The sequence below is a fragment of the Oryzias melastigma genome, linkage group LG14, assembly GCF_002922805.2.
Source record: "Oryzias melastigma strain HK-1 linkage group LG14, ASM292280v2, whole genome shotgun sequence".
Taxonomy (NCBI): Eukaryota; Metazoa; Chordata; class Actinopteri; order Beloniformes; family Adrianichthyidae; genus Oryzias; species Oryzias melastigma.
In genome coordinates, this window is record NC_050525.1 from 25,987,082 (window position 1) to 26,001,725 (window position 14,644).

At 34.1% G+C, this 14,644-nt stretch overlaps 1 protein-coding gene across 6 annotated transcripts in view; it reads left to right on the forward strand.

The window, feature by feature from the left end:
• Window positions 1–14,644, forward strand: part of LOC112142621 (cell adhesion molecule 1) — a 565,507-nt gene that overhangs the window by 434,364 nt on the left and 116,499 nt on the right. For all 6 annotated transcript variants that reach the window (XM_024266107.2, XM_024266110.2, XM_024266109.2 and 3 more), the window contains exon 3: window positions 13,925–14,077. In XM_024266107.2, coding sequence (XP_024121875.1) covers window positions 13,925–14,077 — 153 coding nt within the window. The remainder of the gene's footprint in view (window positions 1–13,924; window positions 14,078–14,644) is intronic.

The following is a 14,644-nucleotide window of genomic DNA, read 5'->3' on the forward strand; positions in this document are numbered from 1 at the left end:
GACTATCATAACTCTTCAACCACCTGCACAAAAAAATAACTTCAGTGGATTCTGTGTTGGAGAAAAACAACCTTTGAGCAAAATATTCCCTTATAGGAAATGAATGAGAAAAGTCTTCAAATTTCAAAATTTGCAAAATAAAAAATGAACAACTTTAAATATATTCACTTTTATAGAAATTTTCCAAAAATTTGGAGTTTACCTCATATTTTAGCAACGTGCTAACTTTTCTAGTTAATTTATCTGTTTTTAAGGCTAATTTAGAGTTTAGCTTCTATTTTAGCAACAGGCTAACATTTTTGGCTAATTTGTTATCTAATGTTTTTTTTTGTTTGTTTGTTTGTTTTGTCATGGGTGGTGGTGAAGGACCCAAATGCAGGAGACGAGACTTGTTGGCAGAAACATAAACATTTACTAAATAAACTTAATCATGACAAAACCGGGAGAACAAACCAGTAACAGAACAGAGACGAGTAGAGCAGATGACCTCACGATGAGAACCAGAAAATTAGCACTGAGGTTATTTAAATAAATGAAAACAGCTGTGGATGATTTGCACATTTTGAGACTGACAGGGAAAACGGAACATGATAAAACCAGATCACAGAATCCTGACATTTTTAGGCTAATTTAGGGTTTAGCTTCTATTTTAGCAACATGCTAACGTTTTTGGCTAATTTAGTTGACTGAGGAATTTCAGGCTATTTTGGAGTTTAGCTAGTATTTAGGCAACAAGCTAGCTTTTGGGGCTAATTTGGCCTCTATTAAGGTTTTTTGGGCTAATTTAATTTAAACAACACACTAAATATTTTTGCAAATTTAAATTATGATTTTAAGCAATTTTTCTACAACATTTTCAGAAATTTAGGTCAACATACACGTTCTTTTATAGTTCTTTAACAAAATTTCCAGTCTTTTAGCATATTGTACATACGTTTTAATCAAAGGAAATTTGAAGTGTTTTTAGAGAAAAAAAAAAAAAACGTAAATAGACAAGGTAACAAAAAACTGTTGTAGAAAGGGGTGGGACCACACAAGATTTTTTTTCTACCCACTCCTTTTCAAGCACATTGTTTGCTTTACTTGTGTATTTGTATTTTTTGTATTTTTCAATTATGTTTATTTTGTATTTTTTGTACTTTTTAAAATTCTTATATTTTATTTTTAAATTATTATGTTTACTTTCATTTTGTGTTTGACACAAAGAACAATAAAAAAAATAAAAAAAAATATTTATATATATTTAATATTTTCCAATTTTCAGCATTTAAAGTAAACCATTTTCAGCTTAAAACTATAGCATCTTTATCAACTTCTTTCAGCAAAAAAATCATTCACACTAGTATTAATAATCCAACTTTTCTAGTTAAGTTTATTTTAGAATAGCAAATCCTTTTGAACATTTTACTTTTTTTGGCCAAACACCAATATTTTTTTCATATTGTTTTATTTAGGTTTCAAATATTTATGGCTCTGATCTGGCCCCATACATGTCTGCCCCATACAGCTGTAAAAGCAGAGATCATGTTAGTTTGGTGATTTAAGTGAATCCACTCACATTCATGACTGAACAGCTAAAGTCTCCGTATCTGATATGTCGGTGGTGACCGGCCCAGACTTTACCTATAGCGGGGAGGAGAGCGGTGATAAGAGTGTAATTACCCTCGCCCCACCCCGTCTCGCCCACTCTGACACCCAATAATAAAACTTTGATGTGCTCCTCTCAAAAAATAGCAGCAGCCACTAATCACAATTGATTGCATCCACTTAGGCGAGGCACACTCATCATCTCCCGCGCTCTCTGGATGGGAGTCGTCCTCGCCGAAGAAAAACTATTCAAATGAAATGCAGCAAAGGAATGAAGATTAATCAGAAGAAAAGGGGAAAAAAATAAAAGAGAAAAGATCTGGTGGAGTCAGCTGAGGCGAACAGTGGGAGGGAAAAGCCATTAGTGGAAGTACACAGCCTGATCCTTTCAGGCTGGATTTAGAAGTTTTCTCTGCAAGTGTCAGTGAGTCCAGATTCACCTTCATCCTCAGATCCATGTCTGAACACGAATCACGCCCATGTGGTGCTGATTCAGTTTAGCTGCTTCTTTATGTGACAACCAGAGGCACTTGTGGAGAGGCTGAAGTGAAAATCTCTTTTGTGGATGTCAGATGATCTTTGCTTTAAACACACAAAATGATCATTTCTTCATTTTTTAAGTCAAAATTGTCCTCAACCAATAAGATTTATTGTTTAAAAGCATCCAAACATTTAACTATTGTTGAAAAATAAGCATGATAATTATTTGATTGTTTCTAAAAAAAAGAAAAAGTCTGTAAATTTGTTTTTTTTTTCAATCTTTTCATTTTTTACAGTGAAATAAACCTTTTTGTTCATTTTGGATGATCGTAGCTTCAAATAAACCCAGAAAATTATCATTTGTTTTCCCATTTTTATTACACAAGTCAAACGATCCTTTTTACACTTTTAATATTTTACTACAATGATTTGCCACTCAAATTCATCTAAACATTCAAATATTATTTTAAAGTAAGAATGATAATTAATTGTTTTAAAGAGCTGTGAATATGTGATTTGTTTTAACTTTTTATATTTTACAGTGAAATAAACCCTTTGTTGATGTGGGAAGATTTTTGCTTTAAATAAACACATAAAAACAATAATGTCTTGGCTTTTTAAACCAGAATTGTTTGAAAAAGTTAAATTAAATATTATATTATAAAGATTTAATATTTAAAATCACCTAAATATTAAATTATTGTTTAGAAACAGGCATGATAATTAATTGTCAAGAAATGGCTATAAATGTTTAATTTGTTCAAACTTTTCATTTTTTACCAGTGATGTTAACCCTTTATAAATACAGGAAATTATAATTTCTTGCAGTTTAAACCCCAAATTTATTTGAAAAAAAGTAAAAAAAAATAAAAATTACACTTTAAATCTTTGGCATAAAGACTGAATACTTAAAATTGCCCAAACATTCAGTTATTATTTAAATGTAAGTATGATAATTGTGATTATTTTTAAGAAGGGCTGTACATTTTTTACTCGTTCTAACTTTTCATTTTTTTACATTGGTTTGATTCATTTGTGGATGTGAAATACTATTTGCTTAAAATTAACACAGAAGATGAAAGTTTTTTGGCTATTTTGACCCAGAATGATTGGAAAAAGTCATTAAATTACTTTTTTACACTTTGACTCTGAATTTTTTAAATCGCCTGAACATTCAACTATTATTTAAGAGTAAGCAATAATAAATAATTATGTAAAAAAGAAAAGGTGGCAAACTTTTGATTTGTTTTAACTTTTCATATTTTACAGTGATATTAACCATTTGTAGGTGTGGAATGATCTTTGCTTTAAGTTAACTAAGATAACGATTATTTCTTGCAATTTTAACCCGAAGATGTTTACTCCACTTCACTTTGAATTTTGTCCCATAAAGATTTAAATTTAAAAATGATCTAAACATTAGAGAATTATCTAAAAAAAACTGACAATTTATCGATTGCATCAAAAATTGCCTACAAATTTGTGATTTGTTTCAACTTTTTCTTCAAGAGGTTTTAACATTTGGTTTATGTGGGGTGATCTTTTTTTTGGATGGACCCAGAAAATGTTTTTTTTGCAATTTTAACCCAGAATTGTTTGGAAAAAGTAAAAAAAAAATACTTTTTGCACTTTAAGTTTTTGACAAAGAAAATGTGTCTTCAAAATCACCTAAACACTCTAATATTTAAAAGCAAGCGTGAAAATTAATCAATTGTGTCAAAGAAAGGCTGTTATTTTTGTATTTGTTTAGAGTTTTCAGTTTTTATGACTGTATTAAGCATTTTTAGATAATTTAGACAATAAAGTTATTATTTTCTGCATTTTAAAAGCAGAATTGTTTGCAAAAAGTTGAATTATCTTTATCTTTTACCATAATGATTTAATATTTAAAATCACCTAAACATATAATTATCATAAACAAAGAAATGAGCATGATTATAAATTATTGTCTAGAAAAGTTGGAAATTTGTGTTAAATTTGAGACATAAACCTTTAACCCGCTGGATCAACCGATTAGATTAAGATCAACCCAAACCCACAAGGTGAAAGCATGTTTTAAAAGAATTGTGTTTTATTGAAAACAATAAGCATTACAAGCTCCTTTATTCGTGTTAAAGGTTTAGACGTCATAATAAATCTGTTTTAAACTGTTTCACACAATGGAACCGTTTTCTCTTAAATCTTTTTGGCCCTTTTCCTTTAAGTTCTGTATTTTTATGCCAGTCAGGAATCAAATTGTTCATCTCTGTCCCAACATTCCTTCTTGTTCTTTTGCTATTTTTGATTTCTTTTGAAACTTAAACATTTAGCTCTTTTTTTTAGTCACTCAGACAGAAAAAAGTTCAAATGTTTTAAGACGTTTTTCCTCTTGGAACATTCACTTCTTTTGGATATATTTTCAGAATATTCAAACATTTTAGCAGATCTGGAGGTTTTTAAAGATTCAGTTTTTCTTTTTTTAAGTTTATAAAAAAATGCTTATTTGATGGCCTCCTCTGCTTTTTATTTTCTCAATTCTCTAAACCTCCTCAGTGTTTGTTTCAGGTTTTTTTAAGGATATTTTTAAGACCTTTTTTGAAGCTAATATGGCTTCTAAATCAGAAAACTTTATTATTTCTAAACTTTTTCCTGATAAACTTGGCATTTTCTATGTTCTGCTCTCGCAAATTCTCACTTTTTTAAAGAAAATGCTTTTTGAGGACTGTTGTTTTGTGGGCTTGTTAGTGTAGAATTAAAAAACGTGGGATCGCTATGAGCCAAAATTAAAACAAAGATGACACATTTAACAGGCTTAATAACCCAATACTAAATATGTGTAAATAAAATGGCTTAAATGGTTGTTGCAGTGAATTTAGTGTGACACCGTTGTACTACAGTTTCATTTTAATAAGCTTTAATTGGTCGGCAGCATCTGTTAGGACTATTTCTGGCTAATTCTTATGCGGAAAAACGCTTCAATTCTGATAAATTTAATTTGTTTGTTTCTTTTTATATTAGATTAAAGATTTTTAACATGTAGAAATAATATGTTATATGCTTGTTGTTTGAACATTTCTTTAAAAAACAGGTCAGGACAAGCCATGATATTGCTGCCACCATGCAAGCACTTTGTGAATTAATATATTTTAAGCACCAATCTGAAAATTAAAAAAAAATGTGGACCTATACAAATGTTCAAACTAAATGTTACTCTTTTCAACATAGAGTTCTCCTCAGTTTGGAATTTGTTTTTTTTCTGTAATCCTGTCCTTTGTATCTTAGCAGCCATTCACCGGTTCCGACTCTAAATTAAGCATCTAATTAACGGTTTCTCCTGGAGGCTCGTCACGTTTCCTCATCAGATATGAAAACAGAAAGTCAGGCCTGTTTCTTTAATTCCTGAATGTTTTTTTGGTTTAATTGCATTCTCTTATCTAATTGAAGGCTTGTGGTAAAATTTTGTGACATTTAAAAACAAATTTATCCTGATTTATCCAAAATCTGAAAGATTTAACTTAATAAATCACTTTTTGTCAAAAAAGATATTTTTATTTCTAGAGTGCCTTCATCTACTGTGTTTATATCAAGTGTGCAATAATTCACATTTATATCGCTAAAAAAATTTTTTTTTCAAGTTTTAAATCTTAAAACTCTATTTACAGCTTTAAAAATATTCAGGTAAACTAATGAGTTTCCTGCCTGTGATGATCCTTATTTCATCTAAAATAATGGAAAAGAAAAGCATAAAAAAGAACAAAAGGTCACCTTTTGTTCAAAGGGAAATAAAAAACCCAAAGAGAATGATGCATGCGAGCGTGCTGTGATGTAACAATAAAGCAACTGTCCGCGGTGTTCCCGCGCTCCTCTTCCTGGTGCAGGACAGTTCCTGAAACGCGGCACAGCGGCGTCCCGCTGCGTTAATCAGGTTGTTATCCGGGTTTGTCCTTGTTTCTCTTTGAGCCCACACGACAGTTGTCCGAGTCCCAAAACACCGTCACAAAATCGAGTCTTGGCTTACATCTGTTCATTTATTCAGCTTGTTTACATCATCAAATATTCTTTATGGGCATTTTTAGATATTTTAGAAATGTTTTACTATTAATTGGAAGGGGTTTTTAAAATGCGTTTTTGAATAACTGTCTGAGCAGACTTGAGGGTTAAACTAAAAGATAAAAGTTATCTTGAAAATTATAAAGACAGGTATGATAAGAAAAATGTGTCTTCAGTGTTGTGACAATTATAATAGTTTTGGTTTTTTATCATTAAATTGCTCGTCCTTTGTTAAATACTGACTATATATGTATAAATATATATATATATATTATATATGTGTGTATGTATGTGTGTATACATGTATATATGTGTATATATACTGTATATATATATATATATATATATATATGTATGTGTGTATACATGTATGTATGTGTATATATACTGTATATTTATATATATATATATGTGTGTATGTATACCTGTATATGTGTATATATATGTGTATATATACACACACACACACATATATATATATGTATGTGTGTATACATGTATATATGTGTATATATACTGTATATTTATATATATATATGTGTGTATGTATACCTGTGTGAATATATATATATATGTATATGTGTATATGTATATGTACACATATATATATATATATATGTGTGTGTGTATGTATACCTGTGTATATATGTGTATATATATGTATGTGAATATTTATATATATAAAATCTAAACACAAAGTCATTACAAAGTCTAAATTTAAGTCCGATCTGGATGTGCATTTCCTCTCAGATTTGTATTTTTTAAGTGTTTTTTCACCAAAGTATTCTTATCTTAAAGACAGTTTCTTCTATAACACAGGTCAGCGTGTGAGCATTACAAATGTTTCGCATCATTTACTTTGAATCAGCTAAATGTATATTCCAATGAGAGCTGACGTCTTCTTAAAAAATGTTTAGTTTATTGAAACACACACGCCTGCAGAGCTGCAGGCTCTTTACTTTTCATTGAATCCTAATATCCATGACTACAGAAGTTTGAATTTAGAAACACTTGATATAATTGAATCATTAGAATTAGAGGATGACAGAGAAAAAAGAGAATGAGCCACAAAAAGGGCTTTGGAGCGTGCATGTACTCCAGATTCTAAAATCATGTTTTATTATCTAACATAACAGAAACTACGCTGGGAGAACTAAGATTTATTCTGTCTTTATTTGAAGGAAATAACTCATTTAATTTAAAATATGACTTGTGCACCAAAATTTAGGACAGTTCATTTTATTTCCAAGAAATCTAGTGATAAGTATTTGAACACCCTGTGATTTTGCGAGTTCTCACAATTAGAAATCTTTTCATCTTAGGTGCATGTCCACCTAAAAAACCTGGAAATCCCATTGAATGATTTTATTTTATTTTATTTATTTGTATGCTACTGATGCAAATAAGTATTTGAACATGTGAGACGATCAATTTTAATAATTGTAATAATAATTATTGTAGTTTTTCACTACATGAGGATTTGGCCCTCTCCTCCACACAGATCTTCTCAAGAGCAATCAGGTTTCTGGGCTGAGAAACAAGGTGTCACGGTTCAGACTTCCAGTTCTACCTCCAACCACCAGAGGGAGCTCTCTCCGGAATATTAACCTCCCCTGCTACTTCCTTACTCCATCTCCCATCAGCCAACTCCTTTTCTCCACGTCATGACCAGCTGTTTCTCATCAGCCTCAGCGTTAACATGCCCCGTTCTGACTTTACTCTTTGTGAAGTATTGTCTACGGTTTACCTAGTAATCCTGAGTACTTCTCTTGTATCTATTGCCTTGCTCTGGCTTGTGACAACGTCTTTGTTTTTGCCCTTGCCTGTTTTGATCACTATTAAACTTACCTGCCTGCATATGGATCCAAACACCTCAGTGTCCCCATTACACAAGGTGTGTCAAAGGTTTTCTATTGGGTCTGGAGACTGCCTAGACCACTCCAGAACCATCATGTTCTTCTTACAGAGCCTCTACTTGGTTCTCCTGGGTATATTTTGGGTCGTTGTCATGTTGGAAGACCCAACCATGACCCATCTTCAAGTCTCTAACTCAGGGAAGGAGGTTGATCCTCAAAATCTCACAATCCTGTCCCATGTGCAGAAAAACACCCCCATATTATGATGATACCACCCCCATGCTTCACAGTATGGATGGAGTTTTTGGGTTGTTATTCATCGTTCTTCGTCCTCTAAACACAGCAAGTGGAATTCAGATTGTCAAACTCAATCGCACAACTGGCCAATATCCAAAACACACCTTAGGTCGAGGATAGGGATAAACATTTAATGAACACTCTAAAACTACATTTTTAAAACTTTAAACTTTTTAACATCATTATGAACTAGATATATAGCATTACTTGCGATAATGTTAGTGTGAATGCTGTAAGCAGATTTTTGGCCGCTGAAGATGCTGAAATCGATAGCTAAAAACACTGAAGATGATACGTGTAAATGCTGAAGTTAATAGTTGAAAACGCTGAAGCTGATAGCCAGCTAAAATATTAGCTAAATACCAAATTAGCCTAAAAAACTAAAACAAAAAACCCAGGTTAGCCAAAACGGCTACCATGTTGCTGAAGAAATAGCTAGACATCAAAATAACCCAAAAAACAGAAAAAAGTCTAGATTAGCCGAAACAGTTTACATGTAATTGTAAGCCTAACTCCAAACAGCCTAAAACGTTTAAAGCAAGCCCAAAATAGCCAAAACAGCTAGCATGTAGCTGAAATATTAGCTATAGCCAAAAAAAGTTCATAGTAAAAATAATAAATAGTCCAAAAAACTATCAAAATGCCAATTTTGAAACTTTAAAACCATTACTTTTTAACATAGATATAAATGATAAAAAGGCAGGAATATTAATTTAAACATCAAATAACGCTCAATATTTTAATCTCCATGAAATTATATTTTGTCAAAATTAAACAAGTTAAAAATAAGCGCAAGATAACATCGGACCATTAATAACAAAATTAAATGATCTGGAGGGCTGGATAGAATAACCTGGAGGGCCGGATCCGGCCCCCGGGCCTTGACTTTGACACATGTGCCTTACTGTGTTCACTAGACTGACTTCATCGCATATTCAGTTTTTTTGTTTAGACTAAGATTTGGGTTTTTTTCCATATTCCCTTTTTGCATTAAGTGCAAAATAAATGTTTGGTTTTGATTGATGATGTGGAAATCAGTGTCTGAGATAAAGAATCTTCCTGGCAGCCAGACTTCTTTTTCCCCACAGCTCATCTCTCCACACATCGATCATATTTTTTAGTCCCTTCGCTGGAGTTCCAAAGACGTGGTTCAGGTTCTGGCACTTTCTTGGAGCAATAGAGACCTGATAACAAGTCAACTTGGTCCAGGGCTGAAGTTCTGGTTGTGATTTTTAAGTTTCTCTGAACATCAGGCCCCTCTGAGAGCGTTTCAGATTCATGGAATTCAGGTGTTGAACGTATTTCAACCGATAGTTTGTGGGTGTAAACTGACACATGATCTTCACCTTATTTTCACTTGTCTTCATACACTCACCTGTGGTTCTCCTTCATCTTTACAGAACGGTCTGACTCCGGTGTAGCTACAGATCTTTATCGACTCTTTTGACGATGTCGAACATTTCTAACCTACAAATCAAACTTTAAAAGCTCTGGAAAAACTGACTCGGATTGTGCCGACATGTCGGACTGATCGAGAGATTGCAGACTCCACTGGTTTGTCTTTAGTTTCAACACGAGTCGGTTGGCTGTGGTAGAGCGGTCAAATGGAAGATCGCAGGTGCTGTAAAGGGCTTTAGGCCCTCAAGGAAGGTAGAAAAGCTCTATTTACTGCAGCGACAGTAGCTCAAAGATATACATTTCTGATCTGTGGACGTCTCCGTCTGCATGCCGAGGATCACCAGGACTACTCCCCCTCCTGTTTCTTGTCCCTGGGGAGAGTCACCGGGACTTCTCCTCTTCATGCCTGTTCACGTCAGTCTGGCTGCTGGACCCTAAATGTTTTCCAGACTTGTTTTAGTTTTGCTCCTCCATAGCCCCTTCTGCCAAGTGTTTTGTTTTAGGGCATCTGGGGTCTGCCGTTTTGGGGAGGGGTACTGTGAAGATTGTGAACTTTGGTTTTTTGTTAGTTATGTTAAGGGTTAGGGTCATGTTCTGCTTTGAATTGTCCCTCAGTCACATCAGTTTCAGGTTTGTCATAATCCACAGTTGTCTTCATTTCAGTTAATTACGCTCAGTCAATTTAAATGTCTGGTTTTCCGTTCTTTCTTTTCAGGTCATGTTTGGTTCAGTCACTATTTTTGTTTCTACATAGGTTTTTGTAATGGTTTGGTTTGGTATATTTTAAGTTTCTGTCACCTGTGTTTGGGTTCTCCACCATCAGTTCCTGACACACATGTAAGCTTATAGCCCCAGACTAGCATTAGCACCACAAACATAATGGATGGTCTAGCCGTTCAATTCTGAGCCAGAGGCTAGCTTGGACGAGGAAAATGAATGTGTGCCAGGGGGTGGAGGAGCAGAGTGGTAAGAGAGACTTTAGCTCCAGCTTTTGCTAGCATCCGGTTTTCAGATCCAACATGATTTGAACTACGAAATTTGATTTTATTTAGGTCCTATATTATGTGAAAAATGTGACAAGAACATGTTAAAAACACAAAAAACGGTCTTTAAAGGAACTGCAGGAAACCTCTGCTCCCCTTAAAGAGTAACCAAACAGGGAAGTTGGAGGCTGACTCCACCCAAATTTGAAAGTCCAGTCAGAGGGGCGGGGCTTGAGAGCTGGACTGTTATCATTACTGGAGCTGCAGATCATGATGTGAAACTTCTGAAACTTACGGGGTTTGACCGATCACAAAAGTCAACCTTAATACAGCCTTTAGGGGGCAGACTGACTCTGACTTTGAACTAAATTTTTAAGAAGTAAGCAATTTTATTTTAATTAATCAAAAATTATGCAATAACCAACAGAGAACCTTTTTAAAGCAGCATTTAGAGGTTTAACAGCCAAAAGTTAATTTAGGGTTTGGTTACTCTTTGAGATCCAGCCTCATCTATACGACTCTTCTTTCTTGGAAACCCAGAGACCTGCAGCACCAGTACAGGTGTATGTGGCCAAGAAATTAAATAAATCTAATTTTTAGCTCAATTTTCTTCATATATATCCTCCATCATCAGAAAAAATGCATGAAAAACACCAAAAACCCCCGTTTTCATGGAGTGGGTCTCGCAGGAGTCAATAAACCCGCAACAGCTGGGATTCTTTGCCATAACAGATTTCTCTCTGTACCGGTTCGGTCATCTGGACATTAAAATCATTAATTGGGCGGAGAAAGGAAACATGCGGATCAATATCGCTGAAGCAGAACATCCACTGATGCTGCAGGAGGAAAGCGTTTAGTTTACATGTTCTGCATGGAGGGGGATGTGACGGCCGTGGCTGTGACATCCTCTTCTCCCAGGCGCCGAATCTCCTTGGCTCGCAACGTTTATTAAAAGCTGCAAAATTCATCGCAGGGTTGACCTTGGTCTCTCAGACTTCATTAACGCCGTTCATGCTGAGCATTAGGCCTCGTCGTCACAATCATTTTCTAAATAACATTTTACCTGTAACCCTCATAAATGCTGAATTTGCTCGTAACATTAAAACAACAGTGATGCCTTCCCTGATCTGTTCTTTTCCTATAAATGCCCAACAGATGTCATGCAAAGATTTCTTCATCTATTTCTGTCAGGTTTTTGAGGTGCTCTTCGTCTTCGGGGCTTTGAGCTTTTATGGCAGAAAAAGGGGATGAATCCTCAGATCTGAGCGAGTTCAGAGTGCAGAGAGCCTGGAGTTGCTGTCAATCACAGCCGAATTTATCAGCCCATCGAGGGGGGATGGAGATGGCGAGGCTTTTATCTTAACCGCATGTTGTCATTCTACATTACAGCTGATGGAATCTGCTTAGGTAGGTGGGCAAACAAGGTTAGGTGAGATGAAAGTGACTACAGATGAGAGGCAGACAGGATCTGTGAATTTGTCCTCAGTTCTTGCGTAAGCCGACGAAAGGACAGCCAAGGAGGAGGCGTTTTAATTCAGAAAGTATGACCTGTCTACAATGCACACCTGTCTGTATCTTTTAAATAAATGTAGAACAAGTTGATGAACAATTGAGAACTTTTTTAGGAATGAAAACACTAATTTTGTCAAATTAAAGTTACAAAAAAGTGAAAATGTCATAAAAATATAAACTTTTGTTTTTTGTTTTTTTTGGTTTCTACACTAAATATCTTTTTTTCAATCTAAAACCTTTTAACTTTTGTCTCTTAAGGTTGAACTGTAGAAAGCAGCAGTTGTGACTGAGATGAGAGGAAACATCTTTCTCTGTACTTGTTATGAACCAAATTAGAATATTTTGTGTCGCACAATTACACCCACACAAGAAACAAACGAGAACCGTTCAAAGGTTGTGAGCTTACTGATCGCAACCATGTGGAATCAAAGAACAGCAAACAAACACAACAGAACATCAAACTTCTTGGGGTTTTCTCTGAATATTTTAGGACAAATTGGTTTCCCTTTTTATTGTTATTTTTTGCAGCAGAAAGAGGGACCATAAAGAAGAAATAAATCCAGTTTATCATTATTTAAACAACTTTCTCATTTCTTCTTGTTGCCAAAAGTTATTTAAACTTGTTAGATGATGTTCTGCATCCATAAATCAATCATATTTTGTGTGATTATCCTAACATACTACAATGACTATAGTGGCTTACATTTTGTCATTGGAAATAGTGGTTTCCTTGTGTTTTTTTCCATAGCAACCATAACAATTTTTGTATCTTTGACTCTGATGAACATGTGTGTCAATTTTTGTGTTACTACATTAAAATCATTATATCTATTTTCCATAGCAACCAGTGTTTTTAGCAATGTTTTTACTTTATAGCATTAAATAACATGTTTTTTTCTCCAACTTTCATTTTATGTTTGTTTTGATATGTGAAGCACCTTTGTAATTCATTTTCTTTTCTAATTATTTTCCTTTTTTTGTTTTGGCCAAATAAGTTAAACTAAATCAAGGACATATTTGTGGTTTTAGCCAAGAGTTGAGGGCAGGAAAAATGTGTTTTTGTCCTGAAGATGGTACCTTCCATGATGGTCAGACTTTTTTTTTAACTTTAATTGGGTGAAAATGCACGTTTTTGCAAAAATATTTTGTAAATTAGGTTTTCCAAGGCTAAACTTGCCTTCATTTGACTTTAAAACTGTAAAAAAGTACATGAAAAAAGTGTTTGTGTGCAACTAGGGTTTGTGTGTGTTTAGGGATCAACATCTAAACAAAAATAAAATTCCAAACTGGGTTGTTTCCTGTATTATAATTTAAGATTAAGATACTTTTTATTATTTATTTTAATAAAATGGATGGTTCTTCTGCAACAAACTTAGAGTCGATGCTTCAATGATCTATAGCTGTAATCATCATTGTGACAAGTCCCAAACAGACACACAAAACTGCATTTTCAAACCAAAACGGCACAACTTTTATTTTCTATTAGAACTGAATGTTGTGCTCGTTAAGAAATCAATAGAGTTCTTCAGAATTTCCAAAAACAAAACAGTCTAGTTGTGAGAAATCCTTTTTATTGTTTAATAGTTACTTAACTTTGACGTAACATAGTAGTTGTGTCTACATAAACACAACAGTTTTGTGTTGGTGACCCAAATAACTTCCTGAACTCCCTCTTTCATGACTCCAATGCAACACTGTGATTCTCCACCTTAAACAGACACGACTAATGTGAGTAAATATGACTCAGAGATTTATTTTTGTGTTTTTTTTCTTCTCTTTCAGCATTGAAAGACTCCCGCTTCCAGCTGGTGAACTTCTCAGACAACGAGCTGCGGGTGTCACTCTCCAACGTCTCGCTGTCAGACGAGGGTCGATATGTTTGCCAGCTCTACACAGACCCCCCACAGGAAGCCTACGCTGACATCACAGTGCTAAGTACAAAGCCGAGCACACAGTTGCAGCACAACACTCACACTTTTTAAAAAGATCTCAATCGGGTCTCTGACTGTGGGAAATGACACGCTGATTGTTTGCTGTAAAGATTTTTATTACCAGAAGAAATTTAAAGTAAATAAAATAGATTCACCATTTCTTTAAGAGGAACTATGTGACAACTGGATACCTGCAATGATGCTGGTGTGAATGCTTTTTGCTGAAAGTAGTTGCTAAAGATGCTGAAGCTGTTAGAGCGTTTGCTAAAAGAAAACTGGAAATTTAGTTAAACTATAAAAGAGCGCTGAAGTTGACCTACATTTCTGAAAGTTTATAGTACAATTGCTTAAAAATCTCTAATTCATGCCAATTTTGCAAAAAACACTATTGACCTATAAATTTGTATTGAATACTCTCTAATGGCCTCCCGTGTACACAATTACTTTACCTTTAACAATCAAATCCACCATTATCCAACCAGACGAGCTCCTAAATTACACCTGCCACTCTACAATTGGGAACAATTTGCAATGAGATTTAATGGACCAAAGTTGTGGAATGCACATATAG